An 18,467-nucleotide genomic window follows, 5' to 3' on the forward strand; every position below is an offset into this window, starting at 1 on the left:
ACACATTGTCTTTTGTAAGGCACCTGTTCACATACATTGGCTCTTTTAATCTGAAGAATGTTTTTCCTGCTTGATTTCCATAACTTCTCTCTATATTCTGGCTAGCACGGCAGTCTTCTCAATGTGGCTGCCCCAGACACCCCAGCAGCATCTGTGGATGAACATCGCTCCTGTTATCAAGGAGGTGCAATCTGTCCATTCTTGTAATGTGCAATTTGTGTCCTGCTTAAAAACCCTTCATGTAAACATGCCTGTGCTGTGACCAGACAGGATACTGTTTCGTTCCGTGGTCCACGTGATATCTGCTCTTGTAAACGGTATGAAGTGGTTTCTTGCTTGCTCTCTGAACATCTACCGTTGTGGAACTAATTCTGGGACGTCTGCTTTCCCCCATTAACTGTAGTCTCATTCTAGCTCATATCACGTGTCCTTGCACCGTGGGTTGGTTTTGACCCTATGGAAATCTGTCTGCTTTTCTACCCTGTGTCTTTAGCACAGCATCTTAATCCTGTCACTGTGAAGCAAGTCTTGGCATCTCACCAAGTGTAAATTCTCCAGCTTTGCTCTTTATCTCCTGTGATATCATCTTCATTTCCCTATACCATTTAGAGCAATCAGTGCATCAGCTTCCACAGAAAAGCATTTCTCCCTGCCTTTAGGAAGAGGTGGAGTCTGCTGTCCTGCTTTTTCTCTGACTTCACTCAGCCTCGCTTCGCTCAGCCTAGCTCTCTCTAGGTCTGGCCTTCTTTTGCTGGGTTTCTTTGTATTTGATATTTGGTGTTATTTGACTTGGCGTTGCTTTTTTACATTTGAAGATCTCTTTTCTAATTTGTGCTGCTGATGCATAGAAATATCATTGGCATTTTAACTGATTTTGAACCTGGCAGTCTTCGCTTGGTAATTCTGATAGGCTGTGTGTAGATTAGCTTTGGATTTGCGATGCAGAGCCAGGCCTGATGGCACAGGCCTATCATCCCAGCTACTCAGGAAACTGAGAGAGGAAGGTTGTGACTTCAAGTCCTGCCTGGACAAGTTAGTGAGAGCCTGACTCAAAATAAAGAGTGAAAGAAGGTCAAGGTTATATCTAGGTGGTAGGACATTTACCTGTAGTGCAAGGCCCTCACTACCAAAGAAACCCCATGGTTTTTATGCATGTATTCATTTACCATGGATAAAGACAGCTTGATCCCTTCCTTTCCACTCTCATACCTCTGATGTCTATTCCTGTCTTAGTGCACTGGTTCAGATCACAAGTATAATTTTGCAGATTATTTCTGACTCCATCCTCTCCCTAATCTCAGGGTAAAGGCACCAGCCTGCACTTTATCACTGAGGATGCTGTCAGCTGTAGGGGGGTTAGTTAAGCCCTTGATGAGAGTAGGAAACTCCCCGAGACTTACCGTGAGTGGCTGTGGAACCTCATCAAGTGCTTACTCTGCATAAACTCAGATGACGCCATGGGCTTTTTGCTTCTCTTATTGAGGGGAGAAGTTGCATTCATTGCTTTGTAAATGCAAACTCAACATGACATTCTTGGAATAAATCTTACTTGGCCATGATACATTGTTTTGTTTTTCATTACTGCATTGAGGATTTCCTCCCACTTTATTATAGGACTCTTGCCAAGTTGTGCAATCTAAATTTGGCTGGCGTTATAACACAATTTTTAGAAACATCTCCTTTTTTCTATTCTCCTTATGAGCTTTTGAAGGGGTGGGCAGAATCTTGCTCTGTAGCCCAGGCTGGCCTTGAACTGTATGAGTGCATAGCCTCTTAAGTACTGGAATTACAGGAGTGCACCACCATCCATCTCTGCTTTGAGTTTCTTTTATTAGTAGTACTAGTAATATATTTCTTCTTCCAGTGTTTGGATAAATTCACTAATGAAGATCAATGGGATTAGAATTTTCTTTGTGGAATATTTTCAAATTATGAATACAATTTATTTAATAAATAGAAACCTTTTCATATTTTCTACTTCTTGTGTCAAGTTGAGAAAAAATGTATTTCTTAAGGCACATGTTCAATTTATATACCTTTAAATGTATTGCTATAAAAATTGCTCTTAATGTTCTCTGATTGTACTTTTAATGTCTGAGGAGTCTATCATGACATGAGTTCCCCCCCCCCATGCCTTCTTTCCTCTCCCTGCCTCCCTCCCTCCATCCATCCCTTTCTCCCCTATCCCTGCTCCACTATCCAGGCCAATAGAGCTACTTAAATCTGAAATGATGTCTCTCAGTGGGTTTGAGAAATTCATGACCATTACATAGGCAAATATTTCTTCTCCCTTCCTCTCTGTCCACTCACATGTGTATTAGACATCTTAATTATACCCATCCCTTCCTTTTTTTATGTAATTTATTTTTATTTTATGTTCATTGGTGTTTTGCCTGCATGTTCGTCTGTGTGAGGGTGTTGGAAGCCCTAGAACTGGAGTTATAGACAGGTGTGAGGCTGCCATGTGGGTGCTGGGAATTGAACCTGAGTCCTCTGCAAGAGCAGCCAGTGCTCTTAACCACTGAGTCATCTCTCCAATCCCCCACCCCCACCTCACTCCTTCTCAAGAAATTCTTTTTGTATTTCTTTTCCCTCTTTACCTCCTGGATATTTTCTAGGATTTTTATTCTGGATTTGTGATTCTATTGCATCTAGTTATGCTAATAAAATTCCTAATTTAGATATTGAGTGTTTTCATAGATTATAATTCTCAACTGAATTGCATTCTAACCATTTTCCATCTCTATGAGAAAATACTTGTATGCGACTTAAATTTGTATTTGTGTGCTGCATGTGTGTACTGTGTGTGCTGCATGTGTGTACTGTGTGTGCTGCATGTACACACGTGTGCATGGGTGCATGTGCCCTTGAATGCATACAGAGGCAACAGGAGGATGGATGTCAGGTACCTAGTTGTACTACATTCCACACTGTTTCCTTGAGACACGGTCTCTCACTGACCCTGGAGAAGGCCAGCCAGCCCCAACAGTCCTGTCTGTTCTCCACACAACACTGGGGTTGCAGGTGTTGGGATCAAAATTCAGGTTCTCGTGCATCTGCAACATGTCTTCTTACCCATAAACCATCTCTCTAGACCCTCCCCCTTTTTTTGAGACAGGGTCTTACATTGTCTAGGTTCCCCATAGCCTTGTTATGCAGTTGAGGATGACTTTGAACTTCTAATTGTTCTACTTTCCAGCTAATAGGATTACCAATGTGTGCCCTCACACCTGGCAAGAAAAATATTTTTTAGAAACTTTATTTTTATCTTATGTGCATTGGTATTTTGCCTGTATATATGTGTGATGATGCCACATCCCCTGGAACTGAAGTTGAAGACAGTTGTGAGTTGCCATGTAAGTGCTGGGAATCGAACCCAGGTCCTCTGGAAGAGCAGTCAGTGTTCTTAACCACTAAGCAACCTCACCAGCCCCAAGAAAAACATTTTAAGGCACTAACCCTATTGATTATTTTCAGTGTGTTGACCACAATTATTTTTTTTAGGTTCTGTTCTGCACCAAACTCCAATATCACATTCATCTCCAGGTCTGCTTTTACATCTGATTTACCTCTATGGTTGTTACTTTTCCAAGTTTTCCAGCACGTGTTGCCACTGTGGCGCATCCCTGACACTGTGGGGGAAGTGTGGTTATAGCTCTGCAGAATGAGTTTCCTTCTGGGTCTGGCTGGGTTTTAGAGTGGATCTGTTTCAGCCTCATTACCCTGAAGTTCTTGCTTATAGTGCGTTGTGTGGATTCTGCAGCTGCCTTTTCAGCGTCTGGCCAAATGTCCACCCCACTCACCAAGGTTAGCTGTTCCAGGGGAGGAGACCCCCAGGGAAAGTCTGGGCCAAGGCTCCCACATGCCTTCCTGTCTCCAGCCTCCCACTCCCGCACTGTGAGCTTGTTCAGCACACAGAGTTGCTGACTGCACAAGGCTAAGAGCAGGGCCAACTTCCCCTCCATGTCTGGAATTAGCATTTCAAAGGATTTTTCTAGAAGATTCCAGTGACAATCCACCATTGTCATTCTGTTGACAGACTGCCACAAGATTGTGGGTACCTGAGCATTCTGTCTGTAGTTCAAGTTCACAGTAGCCATGCCACAAATCCTCCTGTGTCTCTGAACACTGAGGGTGGGGAATGTGCAAAGCCTAGACTGTCTTATTTGCCATCTCCATAACAACACTCAGACTGTCTCTGAGGATGACTTGAGGCTGGAGTAGCTGTTACTCTGACATCCCCAGATCCAACTCAGCTAGTCCCTCTGTACCTTCTGCTGTCTAGGCTGCACCTGGGCCACCTCCAGGCTCTCCATCTGGTTAGCATTTTCTTTCCCATCTCTCTTTTCACCCCCACCCCTCAAGGACTCTTCCCTACTTTTACCACTTGACTAAGCCCTGCCAGGACCAGCTTTTAGGAAAACGAGTCCCACTACAAAGCACTGTGTCCTTCCTCACCTCTCACATACCCTGCTGAACAGCAGCATTCGCTGGTGCAGAAGGCATGTTTATCTGTTTCGGGTCATCTGCAGAACCTGGAGAGCCACTGGAAGAAGACAGGTGGTGTGAGCGCCCTCTGTCGTCAGTGAGAAGCACTGGGTAGCAGGTGCCTGTCCTAGGAACAGCTGTGGGGGACCCACCATGGTGAGAAGTGTGCCCTGAGTGGCAGACATGCCTGGTGGCCATGTGGGGTATAAATGGAGGAATGATTCTCAGTACGGCAGGATGAGGATAGATGACGTTTACTATCAGCTGTGGCGGGGGAGGTGCCCCTAAGCTCTACCTCTGTGCCTGAGAGTGCGTCTCTGCCCGTTGACGGGGTTGACAGGGCCCCAAGAAGTTTTGATGCAGAGTTCAGGCCACCTGTAGGAAAGCATTGTAATGAGCATGCCCTTTGAGTCAGGATATGAGGTACTGTAAGTCCTCGACAAGCATCCTCCTAAACACCCCTTCCTGGAAACTCAAAGTCCCCGGAACCCCTCTGTGGTTTCCAGACAAGGTCTATAACTGAGAATTAGAGGCAGTAGCAAGGGAGCGGTAAAGAGCAGGAGGAGCCCTGGTAGTAACCAGCAGGTTCCAGCACGATTCTGAATCTCCACCTGGAAAAGGCATTCCTATCACAGCAGCAAGAACACACGGCTTCATTCGTCCATGCTGGTTCTGGTGCAGAGCAGATGGGTACAGGAGAGGACATGTGCCAGCATGCGTTATCAGAAAGCTGTCACAGGCATCTAGGAGAGACAGTAGCTTAGATGACCTGTTCCTCCAGGTTTAATGGGGCTTCCCAGGCTTAGTGGTAGGGACGTGCTCTAGAAACCCCTCAGTCCAGACTCACAGGAAGGTTACGTGCCAGATGTGGGGATGGGTGTGAACCCAAAAGAAGGTAGCCTGCCCTATGGACCCAAAAGTTACATGAGAGAAGGGGAGAGAGGGAAGGAGCGAGGGGCAGCATTGGCCTAGGACCCCCAGCCTCCAGCCTGTAATGACACAAGTCATATTTGGTTAGCACCCCCTCCCAGAAAGGGGGTGACATTTGTGGGCACCCGTACACATGTGGGCAGGAACCCTATGCTCTTTCCTACGGTGTCTTGGGCCATCTTACTCTTTGTGGTTCAGTACCCACAGTAGCATCTGCCATGAGTGAGAAGCCATCCTGCTAGGCAGAGCACCCTAACCTGGGCGGGGCCTGGCATACTGCAGATACACGCTCTCTTCCCATGAAGGCTTGTAGATCTATCCCAGCATGATTAGGAGACAAAAGGTTCAGACAGATTCAGCTTAAAACACTATAAGTGAGTGCTGGACATGGTGGCATGTGCCTTTAATCCCACCATGTGGGAGGCAGAGGTGGGTGTGAGTTCGAGGCCCACCTGGTTTACAAAGCAAGTTCCAGGACAGCCAGGGCTGTTACATAGAGAAGCCCTGTCTTGAAAAGACAGCAAACAAACACCACTGAGTGAGAAAACCACAGACTTGGGAGACCCGGTCACCAATCTCTACATGGGCATCCTGTACCTATTGACCTCGAAGACAGGGCTGCCTTCACTCACACCAGATGCTCAGGCAGTCATCTCTCACTTGCACAGGGACTCTCCTGTTCACATCCCCAGAGGAGACTGTTAATGAACAGCTGGGTGAGAACCTAGCCTCAGAACCTAGCTGCTTTCATAAGGTTTTATTTTTTACCAGCCTAGCCGTTCCGCCTCCCTGATTGACCATGTTGCCCTTTCAACACCATGGTGTGCACCACTGAACAGGAATTGAGCCAGTAAGGGTTTCTTTTATCTTGTTCTGCCTATGGCTTGCCTGGAATTTGTGGCCTAGGTTAATTACATATCTGTCTGTGTGTCCAGCTAACGTCAGCAAAGACTGGCCTATTGGTGTTTTTAAACCTTAGCCAGCAAGCGAAGAAGTCATCTTTGGAATTCTGTTTTGAATTGAGTCGCTCCCCTCATTGCTGTCCTGTTCCAAAGCTAGTGCTGGTTGTGATACTTACAGCACCCAGGTCCCCCCTTCCCCTCCCCAAGTAGGGTCAGCCTCAGGCAGAGCACACACCTGCTTGGGCAGCCCCAGTAAGAGGCCCAGGACACAGGTAGCATCCATGTCCAAAAGGGTTTTTTGCTGCCATAACTAGGCTGAGCACAAAGCACACGGCCCCTTGGGGAAGGTGGGAGGGCCGCCACTAGCCCAGCAGTGTCAGGGGCTGTGGCAGGTTAGATATGGTGGGTGTTGCCTTCTGGAGCCTGCTGGGCCAGCTGCCCCTGCCCTACCCTGAAAGCCTTAGCCTTCAGCAAGATTCACAGGAGTCTATGTGACCTGGAGATGCATGGCTGTGCAGTGTTCAGCTTTTGGCTGTACTTCAGAGCCAGCTCCGCCTCTTACCTATTCCAAAGAAGAATCTTGTCTACCATGCCTTTAGTGGCAGGAGTGGATATGTCAGGATGAGTCTCTGCTTTGCCCATTGTACTGCTGGAGGCAAGAACTGCAGGGCTTTCAACCCTGCCCAGTGATGCCCATTGCCATGTAATATGTATGTATTACAGATATGTAATATGTACAGCAAGGGATGGGGGTTTCTGGATGGGCCACTCTGACTGGCAGACACGTGTTGCCTGGGGCCTCTAGAAGGGAGTCCTCACTGGGACCAGCCCAGGGTGAGCCAGTTGGATTTGGGTGGCCCAGGGCTGGGGTATTGTATAGCATGGGTGCCCAGCTCTCACCCAGAATATCTGCTTTTGCTTCTGATCCCAGAGCCCAAGACACTCGCTGGTGAGGCTGCCATCACAGGGACTTTCTCTCCTAATGCCACTCTGCCTGTTTCTATAGTAACTGCAGATCTGTACCCTGCCTGCGCGTGTGATTGTGTTCTGTTCTCCTTGTAGATGGAGGAGATAAGATTTAAAGACAGAGCAGTCTTCGTGCTGGAAAGAGAGTTAGGGGTTCAAGCCGGGCATGCCCAGAGACTGCAGCTCCAGAAAGAGGCTCTAGATGAGCAGCTTTCCCAGGCCAAAGAGGCTGAGCGGCACCCAGGCAGCCCCAGACGGGAACTTCCTTATGCAAGCGGTGCAGGAGACGCCTCAGACCACTCAGGAAGCCCTGTAAGCAACCCCAGGTCTCGTCTCAGCCAGCCCCGAGTTGTAGACACATAGTGCCATGTAGCTGTATGCCCCGATGCAGCAGCTCCATGGGGAATCCAGAACCTGGATCCAGCCAGACCCTCCTGCCCCAGACACTGTACAGCCAGCCCCTACTTACCTGGCTCTGACCAGGAGGGCTGATACACTGTCTCCCTCCCTCCTCAGCCCAGTAGAAGCACTGATCTCATTGCCGCCTGGGCCCCAGGTTGCTAAAGGTCACTTGCCGATCATGTCCTACCCTTGGTTGGCGGGGAGAGCCCACTCCAAGCATGAATTGTTTCCCTTCCCTTCCATCTCCCTGTGCACGGGCTCCATCTCTCCCTCACCCATGTCTCTGGCTTGGGCCCTCTTGTGATTGTTGCTAGCACTGGCATTACCAGTCACTGCCCACCTGCTTTTCATGTGACCATGACACATTCTGCTCCTTCTCAGGCTGCTAGTGTCCTTGTGGGGCAGCCAGCAACTGTGTAGCTGTGAGCATATTCATTTCGTCACCTCTCCTCGTTCAGATTCTCTGTGGTGGTCTGCAGTACCCTGGGAGGCCCTCAGTGCTAGCCCTCTAAGACTTTGGTCCCCAGCCTCTCCTGCACCTGTTGAATGAGGAATTTGAGCCATGTCCAGTACCTTCCTGGACATCCTTTTCTTTGATTCAGGGACAAAAGTTTGAGCTGATCCAGCCTTGGGCCATTGACTTTGGAGAACATCATTTATGATCATATTACAAATGGCTTACTTGAGTTCAAACCAACTCCCTGCATACCCTGGGTCTCTACAGACCACTGCAATAACTCTAGATTCCAGACGTGCATTAGAATGTTCTCATTGATTTTTTTTTTTTTAACATTCCTGTAGTTCCAAAAGTGAGTTTTAGAAACTCAATTTGAGGGAGCACACTTTTGGGGAAAACTACATTAGAAAGTCTACAAGGAATGTCTTTTCCTGTGCTCATCCTTTGAGAATGACTTGCTGCTTGGCAGGGCAGGCCCGTCTGGAAGGCGCAGCTGGGCAGCGGCCGAGAGGAAGCATGGGGCAGATACTCGTACCCACAATCGGGCTCCCGCACTTCACGCCCTCACCCGCCACATTTGCATATTGCAGACATCTTTGCTTTCCCATCTTGCTGTGTGCAGCGCATGAGCTCCAGGCCAAGTGCCTCTGCCAGGAGGGTCCTGCCAGCAGCCACGGGGAAGCAAAGGCAGTCACAATGCAGAAGTGTGTTGGTCTCCAGCTGGGTTGGGGTTCACAAAGGTTTGCATCTGGGAACAGTTATTTGCAGTTGATTTTTGTTTTAGGAACAGCAGTTGGATGAAAAGGATGCCAGGCGCTTCCAACTTAAAATCGCGGAGTTAAGTGCCATCATCCGCAAACTAGAGGACCGCAACGCCTTGCTGTCTGAAGAAAGGAATGAGCTGGTGAGTGGGCTTTGTATTCCAGAGGTTAGGACTGCAGTCTGGGGAGAGGCGGAGGTATCGGTACATGAATTCCTTATGAAAATGAGGAGTGGTGATGTCAAGGGACAGCCTTTCCTCAAGGCTTCTTGGTCACACTACAAGAAAACCTTATAACAAAAACCTGGTGGGCCATATCACACCCCCACTTACTTCCTGGTGAGCAGAGCATTGGCCCCACCCTGCTGGTCTTCCCCTTCTTTTCCATCTGCAGGTGAGCAGAGACACATCTCTTGATCTACCTCTGGTTCACCTGGGTGTGAAGTGGGCGGGAGCAGTGGGACTCTCCCTGCAGCTTGAGCCACACTTTCCACCTTGCACTCCATACCTATAAATTCTGCACCTACAGGTCCTGAATCTGTAGGCCTCACATCTACAGACCCTGTACCTATAGATTCTGTATCCGTAGACTCCCTCACCTACATATTCTGCATCTACGGTTATGTATTGACAGGCTCCACACCTATAGGTTTCATATGTGTTTATGAAGCCAGCCATGGGTCAAAAATATTTTTCAAAAATTTCATCCATCCTGCACAGTAAGTCTCTCTGTCTCTTTTGTCTTTCTCTCTCTCTGTCTCTCTTTCTCTCTCTGCCCTTTTCCTAAATAATATTATCCATCAACTCCTATATTTACTCTGTAAGTAGATTGTTATAAGCAGCCCTACAATGTACAGCACACCAGGAATGTGGTAGTCTCCATGCAAATACAATGCCACTTCATACAATGGACTTGAGCATCTGTGGATTGGGGATCCTCAACATATCCACATGCTCACCTAACACCCCAAGACACAGAGCTCCAACTGGTCAGCTTGCTGTCTTTGTGTAAAGACCTGTCAGTTCTATGTCCTGTAAAGGCTCACATGATGTCATAAATACCGTTCCAGCTGAAGCGCTTGCGGGAAGCTGAAAGTCAGTACAAGCCGTTGCTGGATAAAAACAAGCGGCTCACTCGGAAAAACGAAGACTTGTCTCACACTCTGCGGCGCATAGAAAGCAAGCTGAAATTCGTTACGCAGGAGAACATCGAAATGGTAAGCACCGACTAGGGGTCCACAGAAACAGCTGCCTGGGCAGAGAGAGCTAGGCAGCGTCTCGTCTCCTCTGTCCTCCTGGAACACCAGGGGCTCGGGCAAGTTGCTTAGAGCCCTGACAGTCCTGTGCACAAGGTAGCAACAGGTCCTGTGTATGGAGGGATGGGACTTCCAGGCCTGCTGTGGAGCACCGGCAGGTGTCAGGGTAAACTCCACTCTTGCCCCTGCCACTAAGCCAGACTGCAGAGTGGTTAGCGCTGTCTGCCTGTTCCTTCATGCCCTGAAAGTCCCAGACCCCATGAGCCAAGTTAGATTAAGAGTAAGTGACTCGATAGGATGTCACAGGAGGCATGTCGTTAGCCCTTCCAGCCAATAGGCCATCTCCTCAGACCCTGACCTGAAGGAAAAGCACAGATCGTTCTGGGCTTTCTGAGGCCTGATATATGACCAAGATTTAGGCCTTGGTTTCCCCGGTGCCCCGTCATGGGCTGCTCCAAGCCCAAGCAGAACAGTCCTTGGCCACACCAGGGAAACCCGATCTGTCACTCAGCCTGGTAGGGAGGTCCTCCGCTCTTACCCTCCAGGTCAGTCACTCTACCACCATGCTTGGTGTTTCAGAGGCAGAGAGCCGGAATCATCCGGAGACCCAGCTCCTTAAATGACCTTGATCAAAGTCAAGATGAGAGAGAGATCGACTTCCTAAAGCTCCAGATTGTGGAGCAACAGAACCTCATTGATGAGCTTTCTAAGGTGAGCATTGCTACACTACCCTGCTGCCCTGTGCCCTCTGAAGGCATACCCACTGCTTTCCTGTGCCCTCTGGAGCCATACCCCCTGCTTCCCTGTGCCCTCTGGAGCCACACCTCCTGCTACCCTGTGCCCCCTGGAGCCATGTCCCTCTGCTACCTTGTGCACGCACTGGAGGAAGCTGTGTTCCCCTGATACCGTGTGCCCCTCTGGAGCTGTAACCCCGCTCACTGCATATCCTCTGCTTCCATGCCCTCTATCTGCACCCACATGTCCTCTGCTGCCCTGCCCCGCCCCCCATCTGCTGCACACACCCTCTACTCTCTACTGATGTGCTCCCTGACCCGTCTCTCTAGGGCAGAAGTGAGGGGAAGGGAGAGCAGGGATGCACTGGTGGGGTCTCCTCAGCTGCCCTCCCCCATCACGGTCACTACTTAAAGTGACCTTCTTTCAACAGCTCTCTGCCTCCGAGTCTCCTAACACTGCGGGCCTCAGAGCCTAAGGCCCGCCAGTGTTGATAAAACCCTGTAGCCAGAAAGCTTAAGAACATGCCGTCTATTTACTCTACGTTTTGGAAGCCAGGGACACAAGTCCAAAGTCAAAGAGTAGGTGGCTGTCCTCCATACACGCACTCTGTCTGGGGCTACTCGTTCCTGAGCAGCCCTGTGGACCCCAGGGTTCCCTGCTGTGGCCCTGTCTTTCCACTTAATACCACCATGGATGGCCTCCTCCTCTTCTGTTCAAATAGTCTCCTCTTCTGCTTCTTGGGGGAATCTTGTTACTGGGTTTGGGATCCATCCTAGTCTGGTATGGTCTTGTCACAGCATCTTTACATCTTCAAAGACCCTATTTGGAAATCAGGTTCCATTCACAGATTTGGTGGGTAGAGCTGTGGACACCTTTGCGGGCTACCATGTCGGTGGTTCCATTTCTCTGTCCTTGTGTGCTGGCAAGGGTTTTTAAGTGGTGCTTCCTGGAACTCTCCACTCTATCCTAAGAGTACCTTCTGCTTCCTGCTGGAACCCTGGTTGAGTCCATGATGACGCTATTTCAAAACGAGCTGCCTCTAGTCACTCTGTGTCCTTTGGAAGGCGGCAGCAGAACATGGCGCAGATTTCTGTCTCTGGCCTGTCTTGTAAGGACCAAACCTGCCCCCCATGAAACTACACAGGACGATCTTCCCCCCCGACTCCCCAGACTGCGGGTGGCCTCACTGGGGTCTCACTTTGCTGGCCCTGCTGGGGACCTGAGTTCTTTTCTCATTCAGTCACAACAATGATGATTGATGAGAGAAGCAGAAAAGGTTGAAATCCTGGTTGCTTACAGGTGTGTATCATGGCAGTTTCTGAAAGGCCTCTTTCTCCTGCTCTGAGGGAGTAACAGGATGCCCACTGTGAACAGAGACTCCTAGTATTCTGGAAGGTTCCGGGAGTCCTCAGAAGAGAGGAAGGAGTATTAGGGCCCAAACCTCCTTCTAGGGAGTGAGTACATGGCCCTTAGGCCTCTACCAGCCAGGTAACCCTGAGGTTAGAGTTCATGGATCCTGGGGGCCATATTCTCGGGCCCCTATAGAGCAAGGTCTGCCCTGTCCACTGCGTCATATGGCGTTTTCTTCCCCTAGACCCTGGAGACGGCAGGCTATGTGAAGAGCGTGTTGGTAAGTACCGACTGGCACCACCTTGTTGCTGCATGTAGCTGCGGGGAGCCATTCTGTGCCCAAGGCCCTTTATAGTTGTGATAGAAGCAGCCGTAGCAGTCTTGAGTGGGACTTAGCGCAGCACTCCCTGACCAAAGCACTAGGAACCAGTTCTTGGGTCATAGAGGAACAGCTACCCCAGGTGACACAGCACCAGCTCCGGTGATTTTTCTGTTACCTCCCTAAAGGCCAGAACCAAGAGGCCACCTTTGCCACCCCTACCGGTTTCTCTAACTAACATGAAAGGCTATCCTGGCTGGTCTTCCTCACCCTCACAGTGAACACACAAAGGCACTGTTGGTAACTTCCCAACAGCGAAGCAGGCACTGGTCTGTACAGTGTCTCAGGAACTACTTCTCCATACGCAAGGGCCCCTTTCTGTGGAGCAAAGGGGCCTGGACCAGCCGCCCTCCATGAATGTCCAGTTTTCCACAAGCCCAGGGCCCATCTACATGGGGCCTTGCTTGCCTCAGGCCGGCAGAGGGTTGCTAGTGTGTGTGTGTGTGTGTGTGTGTGTGAGAGAGAGAGAGAGAGAGAGAGAGAGAGAGAGAGAGAGAGAGAGAGAGAGAGAGAGAGAGAGACCTCTGTAAGAAGCCTTCATGCCCAAGACCGCCTTCTACAAGATTCGGAGCAAACCTAAGCCCATGAACTTTGCCAGACATCCATTCAGCTACTTAAACAGACCCCTCCAACTGGCTTTTGCAGGAGCGTGATAAGCTGTTGAGGTACCGGAAACAAAGAAAGAAAATGGCGAAACTCCCCAAGGTAAAAGAAGGGAGGGCTTGGGCATAAGACACAAGCTTCTAAAACCTGTACAGGAGGGGTGAAGCTCTTCCTGTGCACATGAAAAGAAAATTCTATTAAAAAGCGTCACTCTGAAATAACCCCACATAGGACTCAAAGCAAGTCCTCTGTTTATCATTTTAAATTTTGTCAACTGAGATCAGGCCAACCTGCCTTGGAGAGAAGGACCCTGTTTATCTGAGGGTTGCAGGGTCGTAGTTGGGAGCATCAAGTTCAAGTGGCCTTGGAAGTGTATTCCAGGGTTTTTGTGTTTTGTTTTGTTTGTGGCCCTGGCTACTTTTAGAATTTTAGAATTCATTCATTATTTGAGAATTTCATACATTGCATTTTGGTCATATCAACCCCCTGCTCCTCTCTCCACCTCCTCCCCAATCCCTCTCCCCATCCACAGGCAGCACTGAGAGACTCAGTGGGTTATAAAGAGGCCCTGGCTGTCTTTACAGCTCAAGCCCCAAGGTGTCTGAAATGCCGATTATTCGGGTAAAATGTGAGGAAGAAACTTGGGCTCTGACTGGCGGGTAGACAGGTGGTCTCACAGTCGCATAGACGGGCAGTAAGACTGTTTCCCTGAGTTGACGTTTGGCAAGTTCACCAGGTCGGTGGTCAGTGTGCACCCAGTGGTGTGTACAGCCAGCTGAGTTCAACAGTCCGGGCATCGGACACACCTGGGACCTGTTCCACCAAGTCATCCCCCACTCTAGTCTCAGTGTTCAAGAGAAGGGAAGTCAGAATCAAAAGGCCTGGAGGATAGGAGGCCTGGGCCAGGCAGCAGACCCCAGCGTGTGGTGGGCACTGGCCAGTGAAAAGCTGGAGCTGGAGGCTCTTCAGCACAGATGCTCTTGCAACACCAGCAGAGTGGGACCACAGGAGGTGAAGCCTAGAGGGAGGTGGAGTGAGTGAGAGGGACCAAGGGTTGAGGAAACTCCCTCAAGTCGGTGTTTATTTGACTTGCCTGTTTTCTGTATTTCTATGGAGATGCCTGGGAAAGACTGGGGTACAGGAAAAAGGTTGGGGCACAGGCAAGTCCTTCTTTTGAAAGGGCATGACTCCACTAAGCAAGTGTCCAGTGGTCATTCCACCAGAAAGGCGGGCTAGCGGTCAGCTCACCGGAGAAAAGCCCGGAGCACTGCCAGGCAGGAGGAAGATAGAAGATGTGGGTACCTGGGAAGGGACATGAGGAAAGGGGCTAGAAAATGCAGTCTGTGAGGGCACCTGGCGGTCCTAGACCCAAGTTCAAGCTTTCCAGGTAGGTTCTGAAAGAGGGACCAATGGAGAGATTGAAGGTCACAATGGCCAGTCTCTAGTTCAGAATCAGTTGAGGAAGGGGGGGGGGACCCTGAATGTGTCCAAAAGAAGATGGGGGCCTATAGCCGGAGGCTTTTCTGCATCCCACGGGGTCCTGCAGCCGCTTATAAAATAATCATTCAGAAGCTTGATATTAATTACAAACTGTTTGGCCTATTGCTTGGGATTATTATTAACTAGCTCTTACAACTTCAACTAACCCATTTCTATTCATCTAAGTATGGCCATGTTGCGTGGCATTACCGGTCTGCTGGCATGTTGCTCCTGGGGTGGCTGGATGGTGTCTGTCAGACTCTGCCCTTCTCCCGTATCTCTGCTTGGATTTCCCACCTGACTCTACCCTGCCTTACCATAGTCCAAAGGAGCTTTATTTGTTAACCAATGGGAGCAACACATATTCACAGCTTGCAGAAAGACATCCCACAGCAGGGGCCTTCTGGGCTTTATAGCACTCCTAAAGCCTAGGTGAACAAAGCTAAGGGTTTTGAAGGAAAGGTTTCTGAAGCTAGCTGGTGGTAGACCTGGTTGTGCTTGGGTTCTAGTCCAATCTGTCAAAGGTAGACACGTGTGAAAGTACAGCAGAGACGCGTGGCTGCAGAGTGAATGCCCAGCCCAGTGGAACTCACCGGCCGGCCACCCTGTATGAGTTCAGCAGGCATGAAGGTCAAGTTCAGGGACCATTTATCCGGGGACCATGGGCCACTTCCCCATCTACCCTCTACCACCCTTCCTCTAGGATAACCAAGCTGGTTAATAATTAATGCCCAGGCCTCTATCTTGGCCCGTGGGAGACCAACCCCGGCCCTTCTTGAAGGATAGCAGCAAACTGAGAAGAGGGTGAATTATATTAGAGCTGCCCGGTGCAGGGACAGCTACTCAGCTGTAACCCCACACCTGGGCAGCAGGAAGAGGAGGCCAAAGGAGGCCGAGGGCTGCCAGCCACCCCTGGCCGGGGTTTGCACTAATACATTGCCTTTGGGTCAGAAGCCAGTCATTGTGGAGACCTTCTTCGGATATGATGAAGAAGCTTCCCTGGAATCCGATGGCTCTTCCATTTCTTACCAAACTGACAGGACAGACCAGACCCCATGCACCCCTGAAGATGACCTGGAAGAGGTAATTCGGGTCTCCCACAGAGTTCTTTGACTAGCCAGCCCTTGGGGGTGGGTGAGGCACTGAGTCAGGTGGGGCAAGGGGTAGGGTGGAGGTTTCATGCGAACGCTGTTCCCTGTGGATCTTCTGGCCTACCCCTGGCAGTCCTCCCATTTGCACAGTGAGGAACGCTGTTCACAGTGCTTGGGTGTGTGGCTGCTGAGGGCTGCTCCTTGCCTCCAGTGTCTGGTCATGCTTCCTCCTTCCATGCAGTGTGAGCCCCTTATAGGGCTTTCCACTCTCTTCAAAGGCTCCCCAGGAAGGTCTTAACCTCCCAGCGAGAGGCCAGCACCATTTCAGGCACAGCAGAGTCTCCATGTATTGAGTAGAACCTTTTAGTGTAGAAAAAACAGCCAAGTATCCTGGCTGGCTAACCCCTCCTGCCAGAATGATGGCCACCTCAAGTCCAGCAACCATCTCAGCTCCCAGGCCTGAAAAATCAGGATTTTTTCCCTTGCAGGGACTGCTCTCACTTGGCCAGCCCCTGTGGACAGGAAGTGGTGGTTCACAACCTTGACCAGATCCAGTGGCAAGGCTATTAGACATGGCCTTCCCTGGTAGATGCTGGAGCATGGACCAAAGGCTTTGGACTTGCTTAGAAATTTAAGCTATCATAACACATCCATTACCATCAGCCTTAGGGAACAGGTGGGGACAGGGAGGGAAGATGGACTCGGTCACTCCTAGATACGTCCTACTCTCCAAACTGAGGGACACCAGGACTCCAAGGTGACAGCAGACCCACTTGCATCTGCTCTGTAGCGGTGGCAGCAGATGACAGTGTAGCTAGAAGCACATATCCGGGGTGATTCTGCCGGCGTGAGCCTGAGGTGAACGATCTTGGCACAGGCCTGTGGGGGGCTGCACTACCTGGGACCCTGTATTCCTTTCGCAAACCTCGGTGTACTTCTCCTGACACATTTCTGCCAGCAGAGCTGTGGGGAGCCTCATCTGTCCTAAAGAGCCCTCTGGGTCAGGGCAAATAGGAGTTCCAACTGAGCCCTTGGTCACTGGCTGCCAACCAATGAGGCTTATCCTAGCTTCATCACCACCAGTTCAGCCGCCCACCCCAGGAGCCAAGGGTCACCTCCCAGGAAAACCTCCCTCTGTATATCGCTGGGTCCCAAGTACCCCTCCCCACAGGCTTCAGAGTCCCTCTGGAGTGTTTCTTAGAAAGACTATTCACTCTACCTCACTGGGAAGAGTGGAGTCTGGCTGTTTGTGGGGGCTGCTGTGTGGGGCCCAGGTTAATGCTACATCTCTCTTTGCACGTGTGGTGCCTGCGTGGCGCCCATGCGCTTCTCTAGGGTATGGCCAAGGAAGAGACGGAGCTGAGGTTCCGGCAGCTGACCATGGAGTACCAGGCGTTGCAGCGAGCCTATGCCTTGCTGCAGGAACAAGTCGGAGGGACCCTGGATGCAGAGCGAGAAGTTAAGGTCTAAATGACTTCTACTCTGCGACGATGTTCCAGCTCCCACTCAGCTCCTCCCCGCTTGTCCCCAAAGCCCTACAGGGACACTCCACTTGCTCAAACTTTTGAGCTACGCTCCTTCTATCCCGCAGTTCCTGGGTCCTGGGTGTTAGCACTGAAGCCATTAAATGCCAGGGTTCTGGAACCTGAGGTTGGATCAGTTTGAGCTAGGGGTGGAAATGGCATGGGTGGTGGCAGAGGAGATATGGGTGAGGATCCTTGTCTCTGCTAATGGCTGTAGTCAGGGTACACAGGGCCTTCATCCTGTAAGATGGTGTCACCTTTGCAGCCTCTGAAGGCACACAGAGAGGTTCGGGAGAGTGTGGCAGTCAGGGTTTGTAGGCAGGGGCTGCAAAGCTCCTGTCTCTTTCATCAGTCAGCAGCACCCAGGTAGGCTGGTGGGTGGGGGAGGCGCTATCTGCCAGCTATTGGAGGCAGTGAGGGCACCAAGTCTCAGGGAGGGACACAGGAAAAGGGATCCTCCTCACTGCTTTCCAGGGGCAGCTGCCTTAGGTGTGGCTGGTGCAGTACGTGGTGAGGCAGGCTGCTTCCTGGGGAGGTGGGGCTCTCCTGAGCAGACAGCTGTGAGGTCTTGGTCCTGGTTGGCCACACCCTCTCTATTTACCCTGCAGGACAAAAGGCAATTCTACAACTTAGGGTTTTGGAAACACAGCACGACTACTTATCAATTAACTGGACTGAGGCAGAGCGCTCTGCAGCCTGCATCTCTAAGTACCTCTGTCTGACTGTCTAGGCTGTTAGAGAAAATTTGATGTATTCTTCCTCCTTTCTTACAGACCCGTGAGCAGCTGCAAGCAGAAATCCAGAGAGCACAGACACGGGTGGAGGACCTGGAGAAGGCGCTGGCTGAACAGGGGCAGGTGAGTTCCTCTGGTTGCTTGTGGGGTTAGCATCCTCTATCTGTACTTGGGGGTCCTGGGAGAGGCGTGGCCCTCAGTGGTTTCCAAGTTTCCTGTTCAAGAAGAATGGAGGGGGATGAGCACAAACCTACATAGGAATTATTCACTGCATGCTGTAAAGCTGAGCAGGTATAGTATGTTTCACAGTTTCTAATATCCAGGAGGGATGTCCTAGCAAGCTGCGTGTGAAGCGAGAATCTACCTACCCATGGAACAAGGCATCTCCTTGGCTTGTCCACCATTGCTCTGA

The 18,467-nt window shown here is 50.3% G+C and overlaps 1 protein-coding gene across 18 annotated transcripts in view; it reads left to right on the top strand.

Annotated features, from left to right (window-relative positions):
- Nucleotides 1–18,467, top strand: part of Jakmip3 (Janus kinase and microtubule interacting protein 3) — a 132,925-nt gene that overhangs the window by 79,541 nt on the left and 34,917 nt on the right. For 4 of the 18 annotated variants that reach the window (XM_016006111.3, XM_016006101.3, XM_016006112.3 and 1 more), the window contains exons 4-12: nucleotides 7,383–7,598; nucleotides 8,930–9,049; nucleotides 9,976–10,122; nucleotides 10,741–10,872; nucleotides 12,491–12,526; nucleotides 13,271–13,330; nucleotides 15,659–15,790; nucleotides 17,134–17,262; nucleotides 18,095–18,178. In XM_016006111.3, the coding sequence (XP_015861597.2) occupies nucleotides 7,383–7,598; nucleotides 8,930–9,049; nucleotides 9,976–10,122; nucleotides 10,741–10,872; nucleotides 12,491–12,526; nucleotides 13,271–13,330; nucleotides 15,659–15,790; nucleotides 17,134–17,262; nucleotides 18,095–18,178 (1,056 nt within the window). The remainder of the gene's footprint in view (nucleotides 1–7,382; nucleotides 7,599–8,929; nucleotides 9,050–9,975; nucleotides 10,123–10,740; nucleotides 10,873–12,490; nucleotides 12,527–13,270; nucleotides 13,331–15,658; nucleotides 15,791–17,133; nucleotides 17,263–18,094; nucleotides 18,179–18,467) is intronic. The other 14 variants (XM_042285429.2, XM_016006106.3, XM_006987575.4 and 11 more) reach the window with 7 other exon arrangements.

This window comes from Peromyscus maniculatus, chromosome 1, assembly GCF_049852395.1.
Source record: "Peromyscus maniculatus bairdii isolate BWxNUB_F1_BW_parent chromosome 1, HU_Pman_BW_mat_3.1, whole genome shotgun sequence".
Taxonomy (NCBI): Eukaryota; Metazoa; Chordata; class Mammalia; order Rodentia; family Cricetidae; genus Peromyscus; species Peromyscus maniculatus.